The sequence below is a fragment of the Hippichthys cyanospilos genome, chromosome 5 (genome assembly GCF_059441005.1).
Source record: "Hippichthys cyanospilos isolate Australia breed blue-spotted pipefish chromosome 5, RoL_Hcya_1.0, whole genome shotgun sequence".
Classification (NCBI taxonomy): domain Eukaryota; kingdom Metazoa; phylum Chordata; class Actinopteri; order Syngnathiformes; family Syngnathidae; genus Hippichthys; species Hippichthys cyanospilos.
The window spans coordinates 22,149,620-22,169,894 of record NC_142373.1 but is presented as its reverse complement, the minus strand read 5'-3'; the positions used below and the strand labels follow the sequence as shown (position 1 = coordinate 22,169,894).

Sequence of the window (20,275 nt, the reverse complement as noted above, 5' to 3'; positions counted from 1 at the left end):
AACAAGTTTTCAAAATACGTTTCTCCTCTGTTAGTCATAACTATTAAAATTACTTGTGTTAGTTTGAAACATATTAATCATGCGCAACTGACGTATGCTGTATTTTATTATTAAGCAAATCCAAAGAACCATTTTTTCCCAGTGTTTTTTCGACGCGCGTTTGCGTTACACGTCAATCTCCACAGAGTGTCGCTGCAGGGTCAAATAGTGTGTGATTCTTTTGGGGAAAAAAAAGTTATAATCTTTTCAAGGGAGGCTCGAATTTTCTCTTTAAAAAATATGCAGACGTATTAGGTGATTCACACGGCTCCCTCCTCTTAGCCACTCCGAGAGAATCATGGGATATGATCTGCGACTATAAAGTGACTACTGCGAGGGGGAACAATTAAAAGGTAATGATAAACAGATTACTTCGTGCACAGTCGACAGGTGTGTCTGGCTCGAGCCGTACGATCATGTGATGCGATGCAAAAGAATGCGTGACTGTTCCACCTTACTCACGCATAACAATAGAATGCGATTACTGTAACTGTTTCGTTTTGTTTTGTTCACAGCGAGGTTAGCAAATAACACCTGGTTGGTCCACTCGGTGTGTTTCCATCGTCGAGAAGAGAAGAGAAGGCAGTACAATGATGTCCACGTCTATGAACGTGTGAACCACTGATTTAATTCAAAGCGTAACTAGACGTTTTGGTGTGATGGAGTGGCGAGAACAGTCCACGGTGAGCTGCCAGGACGCGTACGTGGAGGCTCAGAGGTGGATTGAAGTAAGTGCACCCGTTTTCACCTTGTTTTCTATCAAAGAAGTCAATTACATGCGGTCAGAGATGTTGTCTTTGTCAAGAAATGGAAGATTTTATATTTGGCTGACAAGTTGCAAGTGGAACAATAAACGAGGAGTGCAAGGAGAGCTGTTACTGTAAATGTCACATGCTGATGACTCATTGAAATTCACATTTTATTTAGGCATGTAGTATATAGGGAATCGCTGCAACAGATATGCTTAGTTTTTGATTTTTGATGTAACTATAACTCAGCTTTGTACGTTTAAGTCCATTAACATTTTTTCATCGATATCAAGATACTAAATGAATTGTTTTTATTTGTTACCACCCAAAAATAACTCATACCTTCATATACACTTTTTAACTTATTTATAGTTAGGTAACATTTTTTTTCAAAACATTTTTAATGTTTAAAAAAATAACTTGTGGATGGATTACTACAACTAATTTGTTGCAATATGTTGGTAATCTTGCTGATAAATAGCTTTTGAAACTTCATTTTAGGAAACTTGTTCATGGTTTTTAAAAGCAATTTTGTATTCTGTTCAATGTGACATGTTTTTCACTTTTTTTTTTTTTTGCAATCTCACATGTCCCATGCCAACCATCTTAATAACTTGACACATAACAAATGTGTCAGCTATGGACTGTTCACACGTTAACATGTTGAGTATGTTGTACTTAACACACCGTACTGTATAGGCCACAAAGTATTCTCCTGTGATGGTGTCAGTTTAGTTCTTCTCCTAGTGGTATAACAACTTGTAATGTCGTACAACTGTTTGAAGTGCTGATCTTGGTGGAGAATTATGTTTTGAAATGGCTCCAAAAAACTTCTCCAACTATATCAATCTGCAACTGTCTTTCTTAGATCTTTATTAAGTCATTCACTGCCAACGACGACGATATATATGTCAAAGATCCAGTTTTCCTCGGCTGGCAGTGAATGACTTTTTTCTACTAGCTACTATGTCTCGGAATATATATTCAAGAGAAACATGTATTACTTATATTAAAAACTCACCTGACTGAATTTACCATTTCGTGGAAGAACATTTACCTCATTCACCCTGCCAATGACGGTGACAGACGTCAAAAATCCATTTTTCCTCAACTGGCAGTGAATGAGTTAAGGTCCTTGGACTTTACCTATTCTTCTGAGTATGCATATTTTACATCGTTACAAAAAATCATGTACATATGTCAAAACTATGTGAGAGACAAGACTTGAATGAAAGTGACCTCATCACTACCTGTATACATGGTGTACATGATGGTAGATGGTACAGCATGGCATGCTGTGTGTTCGCGTCACTATTATAGTATTTAGAGGTTGAAAAGATGTTTCCTCATCACACATGTTCTCCTCTCAGCAGGGTGACGCTCTGGTTGTGCACAGCTTGTAACTAAACAAATATTGTTCCCATTTCACGAGGTGGGGTGGATGTGAATGCTTTCAGTGTGACATCAGTGGTGCACACACTGGCCCATTGTAGCTGGGGGGGCACCAAGATCTCATAAGGAAACCCACCAGCTTATGCAGGTAGATGGCAGTGGCCTATGGACAATGGTTGTAGTTTTAACGTGTTAGGTCTGGTAGGTAAAGAGTTTTTATGTTTATTGGTTGCTGAATGATTAACAAGCTGCTCAGCTTCACAGTTTGAAACAGAAGCTTGAATGTTGTTATTAATAATGGTGGCAACAAGGTTAAAATGTTGATTTTAAATGCTCTGCAGCATGTCACATGGACAGATTTCTGCATGAGAGGCCCCCAGCATAGTACCATTACATTTAAAAAAAAAACAAAAAAACAGTAGCAGGGGCACCAAGAATGTTGAAAAATACATTCACGCCATAGTTTTGCCATAATTAGCATTTCGTTTGAGTTTTTTGTTTTAATAATTTGAACAAAGAAGATAACCGTCAAAACAATCGCCTTTTTCAATGACCAATAAAAAACCACTAAAAACAGTGGAAAAATGCATGCCAGGCCTTATGTTGGACCACATCGGTGACTCATCGGTGTTGCTCCTCTTAGCTGCAACTTTTTTTCTGCATTCTTTGCCTGCACTCTAGTTATTTTAGTTTCATTTTTCATCTGCGGTCTTACAAAAAGTGAACTACGTCCAAAATCCTGCCATGTTTCATAGCACTAGAAGATATGTCTGGCGGCTTTGCGTTCCATGTCTAAGATGCACACTTTCCGTCTTCCTATTGTAATTCATTGATTCTTTGGATTTGCATGATTTTACAGTCGACATTGTTTGGAAGACATGTGTCATTTAAATCTGTGAAAATAGACCGTGGGACCGCTCTGGGAATAAAAATTGACAGAACTGTGCCCAAAAAGCTTTTAAAGAGCAACGATTTTTTTTCACACGCATACTTTTTTTTCACATTTTGAGTATCTTTCATCAGGGTTGTCAAATGTGTGGCCCACGGGCCAGATCTGTCTTGCAAAGAGGTTTAATCTAGACCGCAAGATGATTTTGTGAAGCTTTAAAAAAAAAAAAAAAAAAAAAGGAATAGGACCAAATCCATTAGTCTGCTGTCCATAATCAATAGACGAAAATTCATACTGTTACAAGCAATGCCCAGAATAGCACTGCAACCTGCGAGCGGAAGTGACCAGTTGCCATGCGTGTGTTAAATTGCTAGCTGATTGCTTCAGTGACAGAAAGTGAAATACTGCACTAGCGTTCACCTGCTACTGTTTACCCTTTTGGATACATTCAGTCCAACATTATGTTGATTCTATATGGGAAAAACTTTTATTTTATAAAGTTGTATTAAATATTTACATAATTAGCACTTTGACTACCCATAAATATGTCCATGACCAGTTGGAACTGCTCTCACAGTTCATGTCTGAAGAATTACTGTATGTTGTCTATTTATGATAAAAATATTTAAAGATGTTTGGGGGGGCGGGACACTAAACATTCCTCTACAATGGATAATACTGTACTTGCAAGTATGTGTCTGTTGTTGGCAATCCTTTTTTGAACCCAGAAAATGTGCTGCTCCTCACTGAGAATCTTGCATAGCAAGAAAGTTGGATGTAGCATCGCTTGAGATGGTTATCAAAGGCGTCACTCTGTCTGCATAAGTTTCTCACAATACTTTTTGCCGCTTGATAACATTTCGGCTGTCTATGTGTCTGCCATATTGTATGATTTTGTGGTGATTGTTTTGATATCTAAGGCGCAATGTGCCATCAAATGGCCGAACAATCATTTCATAAAACTAAGCAGCCCTATCATCGCCCTCTGTAAGTGTTCCAGTTTTTTTTTTTTTGTACATGGCCTCTGAAGCATGTACTGTAAGTGTAAAAGCACTTAAGTCGGTTGGAGAATGCACTCAAAGCTAGACTGGAAGGATCATTAGGTGCAATTTTTTGGTTGCCCCACCCATGACACGTACTGTATGTGCGTGCCTTCCCTTATATGCATATAGCAGTATATGCCCTTTTGTTAAAGTACTTTGTAAGTAGAAACACAACTGCGCTGTACTGTGCACAATTGACATTTTCTGCCATTTAATTTGTGGAAAAAAAAAAAACCTGCATCCAAATGGGTTTCAGTTTTGTTGGCAAGCTTAAAGGTCTCGAGGAAACTATTTGTGGAGACAACATGCAAACAACCAAACTTGCTGGAAGGGGGCGGGGATGTGACAGCTGGTATTTCTCTCTGATCACTTCGATTCAATGGACTGAACGACCTTTTGATAGTATTGTGAGACGGAAAGATTTCTCAGAATGATGTCAAGAAAATGTAATATTTTTCCTTATGATCACCACAGGAACACTTTAAAGCGCTTGATTTTCATCACAGTAGTTTCACACAGTAGTTTCACTTTGAATTGTCTATGTTAACAGTCTTGATGAAACCAAACACTTCATCCCCATTTCCACTAAACAGGACTTTTCCCATAACAAGTAGGCACAACCTGGCGCTATTTATAAATAGTCATTCATTGGTTGACGAGAACTGTCATTGTGGTTGTAACAAAGACATGCGAACATTAACTTCTTCCATCACCGTGTCCAAGTCTAGGTGCTGCAGTTTTCACTCAATCATCTGTTTTTGGGCAAGTCTTCAGTCTTCCATTTTTTGTTGCTTGTTATTTTGATCCAGTCAAAGAGTCCAATGCCAAACATAATACATCCACATGCCAGTTAACTACTCCTCGGTATTGAATTACAAAATATGTTTTAAATAGAAAATGCTCTTCAATCCTATTTGCCATATAACAAATGCAAAATTTGCTTTCTTCTGGTCACCATTTTTTGTCATCACAGGCATTTTTTCTCCAAACTTATTTGCCAGAGTGCAATGTGAGACTGTTTCTTAAATAAGTTTTAGGTAAGCCCCAAGTTGGCTGAAGGCAAAACCAGTTAAGGTATAATCAGGATACTTTTGATGTGCGCGCCGCCCTCCCACCCCTCCAGTGTTTGTGTTGGGATACCAGAACGGTTGACTTTGACTCACTAGCATCCACTGGAGCAAAGCAGCCAATCAAAGAACATAATTATCTGAGGCTCTCTTTTAAGATTTGAGATTTGAGTTGCTTGGGACATTCCTTGCAACCAATAAAGTTAATATTATGTGGGGCGTGGGGGTGGGGGCACGCTATCTACTGATTTTATTTACCCCATCAAGACAAATAACTAGAATAAAAATATAAAACACAAATAAATTGTATTAGATTTAATTATTTCACTAAAATACTGCATGTGTATGTATGTGTATATATATTAGTGCTGGGCAAAAATATTGATATATTGCTGTACGAAGTGACGAAATACAAGTACAGTGATCCCTCGTTTTTCTCTGTTAATGGGGACTGGAATCCCCCCGCAAAAAGTAAAACCTGCAAAGTAGCGCCTCTACTTTTTTTTTTTTTTAATGGGAAAAGTCTTCATGCAATACATATTATTCAAGAAAAATATTACTGCAGTACACATATTTACTTAAATCTTAGATCATTAAACCTTATACAGTTTACTCTTTCCTTTAAAGTCTCACACAGCTGCAGTCAAGATTGACAGCGGCCCAGATGTTAAATTAAAGTTTAATCTACATGATCAAACATGACAACGTATGAGGTTTAATCATTTAAGATTTGAGTAAATATGTCTACTGCAGTAGTTCCACATCCGAAGAAGGCCCGTGGCAAGTGCATTTATAGTTACCTCGTCTGTCTGGCATGCAAAAAAAACAGTCACAGTTGTCTCCGCAATACAGTAAGCTTTTTTTTTTTTTTTTTCCTAAAAAATCAGGGAAAGACAAAGGGCTCGAAAATCGAAGTAGCAAGGGATCACTGTACTGTATATGTGTATGTGTGTATGTGTGTATGTATGTATGTATATATATATATATATATATATATATATATATATATATATATATATATATATATAAAATATAATAATATATTATTATATATTATATATAATATATATTATATATATATATATATATATATATATATATATATATAATATATATATAATATATATATAATTTGTCTATTTGAATAATTTCTTTCCTTTTTTTTCAGTCAGTATTAATATATATGACATAAGATTTTTTTTTTTTTTTTTTTTTTTTACAGACATTTTATATCAATACGTACCGCAAAACGCTTTTGCTGTATCACAATATATCGCAATACACTTTCAACACCCAGTACGGCTTTTGTAGGGATAGGGAGTTATGATGGGGCAGGCGGTTTCTATCTGCTGTAAATGAGGCCCAAAAGTGTGGGGGGGGAAAAAAAGTATGCCAATTAAGTGGATTGGATTTTCTTTCTGACAGCAGCACTTTGTCACCACAGAATTACACTTATCAATGAATGAAGCAGACCCATGGATGTGGTGCATGCGTTGGAAATTGCAAACTGAAAAATTTGGGGTACTTTATCATACAGTGAGCAGTTCTGAATGTTTCAGTTACCTCATTTGGCCACATAAGAGGAAAAAGGCGGTCCTAATAGTGTGGTCAGTGGGTGTAATTACATACAGTATGTTTTTAAGCGTCTCAGACCAGAAAATTCCACAAACCTAATGGAAAACATCTCAAACTGTGGATGAAAATATGTTTTTTGGCCACCCTTTAATAAGGTTCACCAAAATAAGCTCTCCTTGCCTCTTTGTGATTTGTGGCCCCCAACGAATCGCCCTCGCGTGACCCACGCTGCCTTCTTGTTTGTCCTACGGGCTGGTCATTAGTCGCCTCAATGTGGCGGGCACAACTTGTGGTCCAGAGCAATTAGGCCCATGAGGACTTCACACAAGGATTGTCTCGCTGCTTTTACCGAACACATTGATGCAGTCTTGAATCAACATGTACGCAGAGCCCCGGAATATTGAACTGTATTTGGATAATGCCCTAGTTGGACCCCGATGAACCATGACTCTGTCCTTTTGTAGAACAAAGGATTTTAGGAACATTCGGTGGATGGGAGGTGTGTGGTGTGCAAATACTGATGCGCCTCAGTGGCCTGCATGAATAAACATTAGCTGTGGTCACGGACTCAATTCCTGCGATTATTTGCGCTCAGCCCAGATAACGTTATTGGCTCGTTGACGGAACGCAAGGAGCAGCGTGTTGCATGTACTGACATCTAGTGGATTGAAAAATGTTGTCTTTGAAAAGTCTTCATTGTCTTTGATATGGACACAAGATGGAACCTAACTAGAGTTGCTTTCATGGTGCTTTTCCACTGTACGGTAGCGGCCCGCTTGGATGTGAGGACGGTCGGTTTCTGGGAAGCGCAGGAAACTGGGAATACCGTGCCATATTGAATGCATCACGTATAGCCAGACTCACAAACAACAATGGTGAGCAGACTCTGTTGTAATTTCTCCTCGGTTAGGAAACATTTTATCTAAAAGGAGACTGGGGGCAACTAGAAACGAGCCGTTGGAAGTACAGTGAAGACTGTGGAGTCTGTTAGCACGGTAAGACGTCAAATATTGCAATGTCTTGCTTTCTCCTATGCTGTTGTAGTATTTTCTTTCTAATATTACACCTTCTTTCTTGTCATATTAAAACTTACTATATTTTATTACATTATTCATTTATTGCATCATTGTTATGACTTTATATTCAAGAAATCAAAACTTTTACAAAATGTCAGAACTTCATTCTCTGAAAATCAAAAAGTTTTGTTAGAAATCTTGGTTTTAATTAAATTATTGTTTCCGTCTTATAAGGAGTTGTCACAAAACAGTAACTTTTCTCGTATTAAGATTTTAAAAACATTTTTGTCGCATTATCACCACTTTATTCTTGTAAACTGAAGTTTTTCTCTGAATATACTAACCTTTTTGTGGTAGTTGAGGTTAAAAAAAACATTTTTTCTGACATTTCTCATGATTAACTTTATCGTAAAAAAATAACATTTCATAATAAATACTATTGTCAAATGAAAAGATAATACAGATTGAGGTTAACAAGAATACATGCAGGCACTGAAACTAAGTGATGGGGTTATCTACTGTAGTTTCCAAAGGTTAGACACAATAACTGGGTTTCCATTTGTTCTTTTTTTTTTTGCCTGACAATTCCAAATCTACAGCTGTGCATTTTGTTTATGTTAACCATCAATACTCCAATAAGAGCTGTGATGGAGAACCATTGTGTCGTTACAAATTGTTACTTTAAGACATCCTGCAAACCTCATCTTTAAGATGTAACGGGCATAGTGGGAAGAAAGCCATCACGAGACTCATTCAGCACATTCTTGAGGGGAGTGCAAGCTTTGGAGGTTTGCAGCAAGGATTTTCAAAATCTGCTGCTGCTGCTCTTACTGCCCCTAAATCTCCCCCGTTGAATCAAAGCAGTTGCTGCAGTTGAAGGTTTTATTTCACGCTTTTGACAGGAAAACGCTACAGTTAGTGTTAAATGTCTGGAACAATGTCAAAGTGCAAAGTTAAGTGCTTGGATGAGTCCCCCCAACCACCTCTTGTTTCAGTTCATTTAACCCTTTGCTTCAGAAATCAATGTAGTTCACAAGAGAGGCGAAAATACGGTGCTCGATAGTTGTTCTGGGGTAAAAATTGTATTAACAAACATGAAAATGTTTGGTAAAATAAAAAAAAAGGATGAATTTAGTATAGTGTGTTTTTCTTAATAAACTAGTTTTTTATCTTTTAATTTATCAGTATAACTTCTTTGATCCCCCCCACACACACACGCACACACACACACACACACACGCACACACACTTCCTCCCATACTACCAGCTACCAGTTTATGCTGTCACTTGTTTTCCCGTAATAGTATTTTTGAAAGTATTTTGTAACTTGAAACCTTTGTACTACTGCAATTATTCTTGTAAAATGATCTTTTAAAATGTATTTTTTTTCATTTGTTATTTGTAAATTATTTTATAAATCATTTTAATTATTTCTGTTATTGTTTGGTTATTTATTTATTAATTTTCATTTTTAATTGTTTTATATTAAAATTATTTTTTAAATTATTTCATTATTTTTATTGTTTTTTTAAGGTACATTTTTCGCTATTACTGTACTACCTTTTTTGTAATTACATTTGTTTCTTATTACTCCTATTTTACAATGTTGTCTATTTGCATATTATGTTTTTTTTTCGGTAATACTTGTACTTAAGTGCATTCAGATTTTTTTATATTTTATACCATCTCTTTTAAATATTTTTTACCTGAATGTATGATGCAAATATGATGATACGATATAAATAAATATTTCAGGAGAGAAGATGACTATTATTAATGTAGTATTTCATCTATATTGTTTAAAGTAAACAGTCCAAGTTTTTTTTTTTTGCATACTATGCTTGCTTTATGATTGTTAAATTCCAGTATTTGTGGATTATTACCATGTGCATTAACCATTTTGAAATTTAAGTTAAAAACAAATTCTGCCTTTGCTGACATGGAGCAATAGGGGGCAGGATTTGAAATGGTCACTCACACAGCACCCGAGCACGCAAACACATGCACACACAAACCCAACCAAGTTGACTGTGCTAAAAAAAAAAAAAAAAAAAATCAAGGTTTTTTTTTTTTTTTTTTTTTTTTTAAGGTTTTCAACATTAGCTTTTCTCTTCTTTGTCCATCATACCCTAAATTGCACGGCTTGAAATTATGCTTCTTCCAGTTCAGGTTACAGAGGGTGTATTTGGAGGTGTAGCAACACATTTTTTTTCACTTTGTTTGAAAATCATCACAATGTGGGGAAATCAGATCCCCAGGTAATTAGCTGGCGCTACAAACAAGAAAGACGGTGGACAGGGTGATCATTAAGTTCTTTGTATTCCAGGAGAGGGAAAGCGACACAAAAGCCTTAACAGGAGGAATCATCAAAACCAACCAATGTGGTTAGCGCAACCTGTTCAACTTGTTGAGATTTTGCCACCTGCAATGCTTCTGTGCATTATGTCAATAAGTGTGCTGTATTGTTGACCTCGATCGAAAAAAAACAAAAAACAAAAGTACAGTTTTTATACTGTATGTGCATGGGACTTCCTGGCACTATATAATAAAATTGGAATAGCTTTAAAAAAAAAAAAAAAGAAACAGGCCGGTTATAGCACTTATTATATACCGTCAGGACCAAAAAAAGCAGCCTTCTAAAAATATAATGATTGCAACTGCATTGTCCTTCGTTTACAATCTTGGTTGGATTTGCCTTGACAGTCAAGAGAGGCACTGAAAGATCAAGTGAAAACTTGATCCAGATGCTGTGCTCATTTTACCTCGGGAAAGTGTTGGGTGCACTCACATTCCCAAAAAAAAACTATGGGTCCCAACAGAAATGTTTGTGGTCCCAAAAATTGCACATTAAAAAAAGACAAAATTAAATTAGTAAGTAAATGCAGTTGCAAATTGCAAGACAGAATATAACATTTTATATAAAACATTTACTAAGTTTTGATTTGTAAGGAATATGTCCAAAAAATAATATGTGGACAACTGCCACTCTTTGAACCTAGCTACAAATTATATAGTGTTTATATTATAAAAGAAGATTTAAAAAAATGACAAAGTAGAGCAAGACAAATTGTCCTTTTCCAAAGAAATAGCAGCAGTAAAATGTGAAAAACTATTCCCTAAAAGAAAAATATTAACATTTATGACAAACGAGAGATGGGAATAAACTTTTTCAAGTGAGCAACTAAATTGTATGTGAAAAGGGTGAAGCATGTTCCATTTTTTTTCATTTTTGAGCATATGCTACAACTACAATGTACATTAATTAATAGTACAATATGTATTCTGTTATCTCATGTCGATGAGAGTCTATTTCCCCCTCTGGCACGCAGATGCCCACACAAATAGCCTTGCTTTGTCTGTCAATCTCACAATGTCGCCTGCTTGGTTTAGAAAACCGAAAACCTCGCAGAGAACCGACTCTATTATTTGTTTGGACGGAGATAAAAGTTCAATCGGTATGCCTTCTTCGCGCACACTTTAGCTGCTCGCATCCTACCTTGAATTTACCGTGGTACTGAAACAGACAAACCGGGAAATGAATGTGAGAATATGATTGGTTAAGACATCCAAAGAGTATGAGTCACATAAAGAGCACAAATCAGGAAGCGAAGTTGATTGGCTAAGGCAGCCAAAGAGTATGAGTTGTATCGAAAGGATGCTACCGCTGTAGGCTGCAATTGCCTTGTGTGAAACAATTGTTCACCAACACTCAACACCAACACGTTGCGTCCGGACACACGTTGATTTGAAAGTATGTTTCACACAGCAAAAATTATACGTCGCGGATGCAGGCAAACGAGAGCACTGATGAATATTTTGACCCCACGCTGTGTTTCCTTTTTTACTTTTGGTAGAAAGGGGAGTTTGCGCCATTGTGGGAGGCAACACTTGTTTGCCATCCAATAGAAGTGGCTCCTCTATTTTGTTGCTTTAAAGTCAGTGCGGAGAGGTGCGTGGTCTACATGGCACATTTGCATCAGTTCGGCGAGTGCAAAGTACAAATGCAACATCTCCATTTGCAGATGATGTCAAATTGGCCGCTGTGGAGTGGGTACTTGCAAACTTTACAAGTTGAGGTCTTTGGTTCCAAGTCATTGTCAGGTGGCAGCAAGTGGCAAAATAGCCAACGACCTGAGATGGACAAAACAAAAAGGTGTTTTTTTTTTTTTTTTTTTTTTTAAATCACTGTATTATTCAAAATGCCGTGTTCAGATCAATCTTGGACTTGACCTCCCCTTTTAGGAGGATTAAGTGCACCTCCAGGAGCACCTGAAGCTGCTCCTTTCTGCCTCCATGTAGCAACGCCGGAGGAAATACCTCGGACTTCCTCTCCTACTGTTCTCCACATCCTACCTTTCTTCTCCACCCCCCCCCCCCCCACCCCCCTTTCATGGTCGCATACCAGCACCTCCTCTACTCAGCCTGCACTTGTACACTCCTAACCTGTTTCTCTTCATTTTTTTTTTTCCCAGGCAGTCACCAACAAAACATTTAAGGGCAAAGACTTCCGATCAGCTCTGGAGAATGGAGTTCTTCTGTGCGAGTAAGTACGCAGCTTTTCGTTTCTTCTCTCTTGGTTTTCTGGTGTGACTGATGTTTCCCAGATGGACCCCCCTCCCCACCATCGATTCCCTTCATGTTGCTGGATTCCCATCCAGCAAGCCTCTGCTTCAAGGCTGCAAAACAGAGGATGCACTGTGGCCTTATTCCATGTTGCTGATCTTGTGTGCCACACGTTCACAATAGCCCGCAGCTGAAGGGAGTCATAGGACAGACACTTTTAGTTTTCATATTGTAAGATCATACTATTCATGCAGATTGCACAGACATTTTGCTTGTGGCCCGTGCACATTAGTTGGTCAATTCAATAGGTACACATGTGAGTAGATACTCTTTTTTTATGCTGTAAACTCAGACCACTAACACAAAAAAGTTACTCTAATCTGAATAGTTATTTTATTGCAAGGGAATTTAGCATGTCCTAACATTTTGTAATATTAAGAGAGAACATTTTAAAACTTGTGTTTAAAATTTGTGTTTTATATATTTTGTTTAATCTGAAAAACACATTTTGCACGAGAAAAAATCTGGAAAATGTCACAAAACTATTTTTGTTTAATAATATTTCTCAAAATTAAAAACTTGTGGTGCTGTACCAAATTGTAATATTAATATAATAATGTGACTGTCTAATGAAATCCACATCCCATCTTTTTTTTATCGAATATATATTGAATGATAAGAGAAACAATCCATCAGTGATTTACATTAATATTAGAAAACATCTTTTACAGAATGTTATATGTTTGAGAATTTATTGCATTATTACATAAATAATGTAATGACATTTTAGAAAACAAAACAAAGCAATTTTTTCAAGAAAAAGTAGACTGAAATAGAAAGAAAAATGCAAAAGAAAATTATGTGACGCCCAGTATTTTCCTCCATTCTCACTAAATAATTAATGTATTTAAATATGGAAATTTTGCTATACATCAATTATACTTGTGAAGGTCTAAAATATTTGCAAATTTGGAGGGAATTTTCTCAGTTTTGTTAAAATGTCATGTCATGGTAAATTAGGGTTGTTTAGGTGCATGTTTAGGGAAAAAAGGAATATCATCAAGTGTGCATTTTTAAGATACTGCCACAGAAGGTTACCAGTGACAGCAAAGATAAAAAGCTTTGTGCTAACTATAAAACCAGAGGGCATCATTTAATCTTTGCATATGATAATTTGCTAATGACAATCAACTCTAAAAATAGGGTTAACCCCCAAATCAGGGTCATTTGTTTTTCCAGTCTGTAATTTCTATAAAACAGTTCAAAAGGTCAAATTGAACCCAAATATTGGTTCGGTTCCTTTTGACCCATAACTGCGTTGTTTTCGACTCAACTTTTTTTTTTTTTGTACTATTAAGTGATGCCGATTTAAATAAAATTTGAGCAAGGTTCTACTTTCTTTCATTCTGACTGAAATAACTTATCTTATCTTATTTAGGTCTTATTTAGAGACACGAATGGGACAAAAAAAATCTGAAACAGCTGATGGAATTATGTAGTTTGTACACCTGCCATCGACAACCACAACTATACAACATATTGCAGTCTACTATCAATTTTGGTTCAAAGTATAAGCCATCAAAGACACTCATGTTATGTTTTGTCAGCATAGGGAAAAGGGAGGATGAAGAATCACTTTCACACTCGCAACAACAACGTCATGCTCTGCTTCCATTGTGTGCTGCTAGTTATCGAAGGAAGAAGGCTCGCGAGCACAATTGTTTCCTTCACGGCTTCCAGTTTGTTATCTGATACATTGGCAGCGACTTTCTATTGTATGACAAACCTTTCGCATTCCTTTTGCATTCTTTAACATTCACAATGCTGCCACAAAGTTAGACTAATGTTCTCGGGATCCATTTAATCTGGATGAAGATTGATTTATTTTGTCTGTACCAGAAGCTGTGTGTTGCCTGTGGCAACATCTAGTGGTGAAAATTGCAAAATTCAACCTCAGATTACAACTACTGTGCCATGTGCTCATTTACCAACTAAAGGATCCCCAACAGATACAATGTTTCCATTGAAACAAAGGGTGATACAATGAAGTTAGCCACTGCCAGCTCAGTAAAAATGGATCTTTCAATTTGTTGCCTTCAATGGCAACAAATGATTAACTCTGAAAGTTAGGGCACATTTCACGCAAAATACTTAAGGTGGGGGATGCATTTATTTATTTAATTATTTATTTATTTATTTGTTTTTGAAAAGGAAGCACATTATGGCAGATGCTTGATGTTTCTGACACTAGTCATGTCTGGAGGCTTATCGAAGTTAATGGGGATGAAATGGGATGAGACACAATCCCACAAGACAAAATGTCTCACCAAACTGAGTCCGCATGGACGAATGTCATGTAAAATAATGCCACCTTAAATTTTCCAGTGCCTATCTGGCTGTTTCCCTCCTTCCCTTTACCACATTCCATTCAGTCAGCCCAATCACCACCAGGTGCAACCAATTACCTACCCAGTATTTAAGCCAAGTGCCTGCCAGATCATACAGTAATGTAGTGTCTACTATGTGTGAATTACATAAGTATTAGTCAATAAAATCACGTTTATTAACAACCCTAACACAGTGACTCTATTTTTCTGAATTTGGTGATCATTTGGGTTCATACTATAAGCTCAGCCCCAATTGGTCGTTACGTGGACTTTATGCAAATCTGATGTCATTTTTAGTCAACAGCAAGCAACAAATTGACGGTCCCCTTCGATGCATAAAAACTGATTTTCCAGCCTAATTTATGTTCCGCAAAAACAAGATGAATCAGAAAAGAATACTGCGTTTAGACTAGTGGGGAAGCTTTGAACATATTATTGTAAAGAAAACGTTGGGGTTGACTTTCCCTTTGAAAAGCTACCAATGAATTATTCTGTGAGTCTTTATTCCACTCGTGCTGTGTAGAGGGTCCAGCTTGTTTACGCTGTGTTGCAGCACTGCCACTGACTAAACCGTATCCAGGTGGCCGCCATTAAAGACTGTCGTAAACACAGCAGGGCTTTGCAAAGCTTTTTGTTCATTCACTGTAACTTTGAGCAGACTAACACATGTCTTATGTTTTGCTCTCTTTCCTCAAGAGTGATCAACAAGATCAGGCCTGGCATCATCAAGAGGATCAACAGGCTGCCAACACCAATCGCTGGTCTGGTAAGCCTCTTTAGCTTTCTGTCTTGTCAGAATATGATGGAGGATAGGCCACAGTTAATTAGAGCATGCTAAATGTAAAAAGCAACGTTTTGCTATCTTTATACTCGCCGGTTGTTATGAATGAATGGCAGTGACAAGTACTAGAGGGATGAAGTCAGCCCAATGAGTTTTCTTGCCTTCAGTGGTATAAGTAGTATCAAAGCTGTAATAGAAACACTTTTCACATTACCATTTTTCCAGGTTTTTTTCCCTTGATGGTGTTCTCTATAAAGACACCGATACGGAATGAGGAGGTGAGGTTGGTTCGTCACTTTTTCACCAATGGGCTTAGCGTCATCACTTTTACCGAAGCCCCTTTCATGGTGATCGTACAAGCTGGCACTTTTTTTCTTTTTTTTTCTTTTGACTATTCTACATAAACAGCATTGAAACAGAATAGGTGATAAACTTGCCCTTTGAATTCATCACGTTTGCATTCAGTCGTGAAGGGAAGCCCCTTTCCACTGCCTGTAAAAGATGAAAAATCATTCATTTAGAATAAAAGGACAAACAGTTAACCAAGAAATTTTCCACCTCCAGAGGTTGTATCAGAGCAGTAAGTAAAGCCAATTTCACTCTTCCTGTGACATTTAATGCAGAATAAAAAAAAGAAACAAGATGTTACGATGCCGTAAGTGACTACATCACAAAAATTGAATGGTGGACATACTTAGTTATTAAAGGAATATTTTTCACATTTTGTTTTAACCCATATTGCTGTTTTGCATAACTGAGTCAATCTCTCTATGAGTGGATGTAGTCGACCTGGCCATTTGTCTGCTTTGCTGGTCATACAAAAAAAATACTTTTACTATTGTACCTACTTTTAAAGTGAAAATGCCCTAGTAAATAAGAGGCAGGTAAAATTTTTCTGTTTAAAGCTCAAAATAGAAATTGGTCTTAGACCTCTTGCTGCTAAAAGTCCATGCGTAACAATAATGTTTTTCAACCATCCATCCATTTTTAAACGCAGGGCACAGAGGGATGAACAACCTTTCATGCACCCAATCACATCTAGGGACAGTTCAGAGTGTCCGATACACTTACCACGCATGTTTTTGGAATGTGAAAGGAAGCCGGAGTACCAGGACAGAACTTGAGCAGGCACGGGGAGAACATTTAAACTCCACACAGGTCAGCGCAAGCTGGAATTGAACGTGGGACTTTGAACTGTGAGGCAGATGTGCTAACCACTGCTTCACCGTGCCTCCCACAATATTGTTTTGTCACAAAATTAAGTAAGAGAAATGCTATTATATAGATTCAAAAGGAATACACGACATACAAAACTACAAATAAGCATTTAACATGAGATAACATTGTAAAATGTAATACAGTGAATGTAATACTGCCCATATACAGTAATAATAAAAATTCCGATAATAATAATAATAACTATAATATTTATTATCATAGCAATACAAAAAATAGAACAAAATAAAAATGCTTATTTGCATGAATATTCATTAAATTAACAACTTTCTACAACAATGCAATCATCTAAAATAAAAATATACGGCTATAAATACAAAAAATATCTTGGTATCATAACACATAACATTTTATAATACATTTGTATGATTAAAAGAAATAGTATAACTACATATAATATACTACCGCTATAGGAATTTGTCAAACTAAATGTTCTTTCTGTGATTGTCCTATAGGCCTCTTGAAAGTTTTGTTGTAATCATTCATCCATCCATTTTCGATAGCCACGTATCCTCACAAGGGTCACAGGCTTGCTTGTGCCTATCCCAGCATGTTTTTGGAGTGTGAGAGGAGGTGTTCCCGGAGAGAAAGGACGTGGGCTCGGGGAGAACATGCAAACTCCACACAGGAAGGCCGGAGCAATTTGAACTCTGGTCTTTAACCGTCACGTGGACGTGCATTGGTTATGACGTGCAATGGGTTATCTGTAAACCTGCAAAAATACATAAACACATAGTGGGTGGTAAAACTATAACATATAGCTTTTTTTGACCTAGGGTTGGGTCAGCTGGATGCTATTCTAGACTGATATGCTAAAGGTTCAAGTTTAAGATTTAGAGACGTAACTATCTGAATACAAGCAAATAAAAGTATATTGACCCTGCTCTGCTGCAAATAGTGAAAATGTGCCCTTCCAAAACAGTTTCCCACTGCTAAAAGATGCCACAAGATGGCAATATTGCACCTTTTCGATATTAGACAAGGCAATGACGACACGACAGGTCTCCAGTCACTTCAACACCAACATACTACAAGATGCTGCCAAAACAATATTTTTATACCTAGCCATAAAACAGTGAATAGAAAAGATTCTCCAGATCACCTCAGCATTTCCTCATTTAAGCAGTGTGGAGTTCAAATAAGGCTAAGTTTTAAAAAGCTATTGTTGGGCTGTTTGTCAATATTTTTTCTTAAGTTTTCCTTAAGAGTAAACCTTTCCCCCTCTGACAATGTATCAGTGTAAGCTGCTTTTAGAGAGTAGTTTCGTTGGTGTTTCGGGGAGTGACAAGTTTCAGGGGAATAGAGGCTTGAGAAGTGCCTTAAACCCACTCGTTACAAAGCTCTCTCTTGTGGGAGTAATTGAGTCCAGCTGCTTAGTGGAATTAAAGACACCCCCCCCCCCCCACTCCCCCCCCCCCCCCCCCCCCCACTTGAGCCCAGTCAATCAACATGCTTGCCAGTGGAAGAAACACACTCGATACAAACAGTAAATTAGACCGCAAGTCGTGCAAAATTACTGGCAACTTCAGTAAATTCTGTTGAATTTCAACTCCTTTCAAACCTTTTCTGTGGCTTTGTTTGTGATTCCACCACACAGTGAAGGCAAATACTATCGAACCGTAAGTTCAAGCTGCAAATCTCATGATATTTGAACTCAGTGTGTATCTGAAGGACAGATCTACACAAATGATCCTTTGATTATTTTTTTGGGTCAAACTTCTAGGTGTAATCCACATTAAAAACAACTTTTATACTCAAGTTTTACAAATTAATAAGCACTGACCATTAACGCATCATCAAAGGCTAAGTAATTGTAACTCATTATTTAAGCTTATGACAGAAGATTGTTCAAGTGTAACTGCACCATCATGATTATTTTGACATGAACAAGCATTCCCGCACCTTTCTCACACAGGCTACGCCAGCTAAGGCAAAGTATCCTCCTGGATCCGCTGCGGTATTTTCCGAGGCTTGGATCACAAAACTTTTGAAACCAACCCACTCATAAATTGTGCAGCGAACACACGGGAAAACTCCCGCCTGGACGGCAGCTATCGCTTACCACTAACCGCATGGAGAAAAGACCATCAGCCTTCCAAGCAAACATGAGTCACTTACTCACACTCTGCTGAAAGAATAGCAGAGACTTTTACTATTAAACATATTTATAGTCACCCATATCCCTTATAAGGATTATTGATGGGTGTAGAGTTTGTTTTTAAGTATAATGAATAAGGGCAAGGTACACAAGTGGGGACAAATCAATTCAGTGTTGAAATCTGCATTGCTTGTTATGACCAGCAGAGGGAGACTTGAAAAACAATCCCAAAGTGTTTTACAGTCTGCAAGTTTGTTTGTATAGCTCTCAATCACAAAATAATCTCAAAGGGCTTCATAAACCCGGATTTGACAAATATTAGCGACAGCTCGACCCCTCCCAAGAACTGTTAGTAGTTGTTCATACATATGTTCATAAAATGAATGTTCATAAATAGTTATTCTTTTGTTTTTTTAATGGTAGCTGATTAATTTGCAATAATGAAATGAATAATGATGAAAATGCAAAAAAAAAAAAACAATGCTGTTGGAAAGATCCAAATTGTTTCAAAAATGAAGATGATATAAGAAAAGAATAAAGAAAGAAAAGATGTAGTAGGAATTGCACAGTGTTGCTAAAAAAAAATAAATGTATTCGACCCAATAATTTCCAAAATACAAAAGCAAAATTGTTTGTCTCAAAAAGTAAAAAGATGCTGCATAATACTTTCTAAAATTAAGAATATGCAAAAACAGTTTTTTTTGTAATGTTGTTCATGTTTTAGAAAAAACACATACTTGACATTCTTCACATTTTAAAATTGTTTTTCCTTTTTATACAATAAAAATTTAAAAAAAATATGGGGTGCTTTATAAGCTATATCTTGAATAATAAAAATAATTAAAAAGAAAACAGGGGAAAAACAGCATTGTTGCAAGATAAAAGGCTAAAATTAGAAAGGTGCCTTCATGCATGTTTTGTAAATGTTGACATCCAGATGAAATACAGGGTACAATGTTGGAGGAGCAAAAACCACTAGAAAGGAAAGAGTAAAAAAACAAAAACCAAAAAAAAAAACCAACTTTGCAGAATATTTAGTAACATTGGCTGCAGAGACAAATTCTTTTGGTTTTCTTTTGGGAAATCTTCCCAAGTCAGCGCAGGCCTCTTTCTGTTGTTGTTGCTGTTGAAGAGTCAGCGAGCTGCGGCTTGGGCTGCGCGGCTGTTATGAAGGGGGTCTGTGTTTGGATTTAGGTTGGTGAAGGGATGGACCAGCTCCGCTTGAAAAAGTTTGATTCCCCTCCATCCCGTCCAAAGTATCCACAAGAAAGAAAACTGAACCCTCACTTGGTCCTGATGCTGCGTCATCACTGTGGAAATGAACTGTTTACTTTCCTTTGCAGCCGTGGCAACATTATTAACTGTGGTGCAAAGGAAACACAAGACATTTTATTTTCATATTAATAAAGCCGAACACAGCCCACTCACTGGTTCAATTTG

General features: G+C 37.0%; 1 protein-coding gene across 1 annotated transcript in view; it reads left to right on the top strand.

Annotated features, from left to right (window-relative positions):
* Positions 1-293: 293 nt before the first annotated feature.
* The window catches only part of lmo7a (LIM domain 7a), a 63,880-nt gene continuing 43,898 nt past the window's right edge, over positions 294-20,275 (top strand). The window contains exons 1-4 of the mRNA XM_088415041.1: positions 294-392; positions 555-767; positions 12,243-12,313; positions 15,417-15,486. Of these exons, the coding sequence (XP_088271167.1) occupies positions 699-767; positions 12,243-12,313; positions 15,417-15,486 (210 nt within the window). The 5' untranslated portion in view covers positions 294-392; positions 555-698. The remainder of the gene's footprint in view (positions 393-554; positions 768-12,242; positions 12,314-15,416; positions 15,487-20,275) is intronic.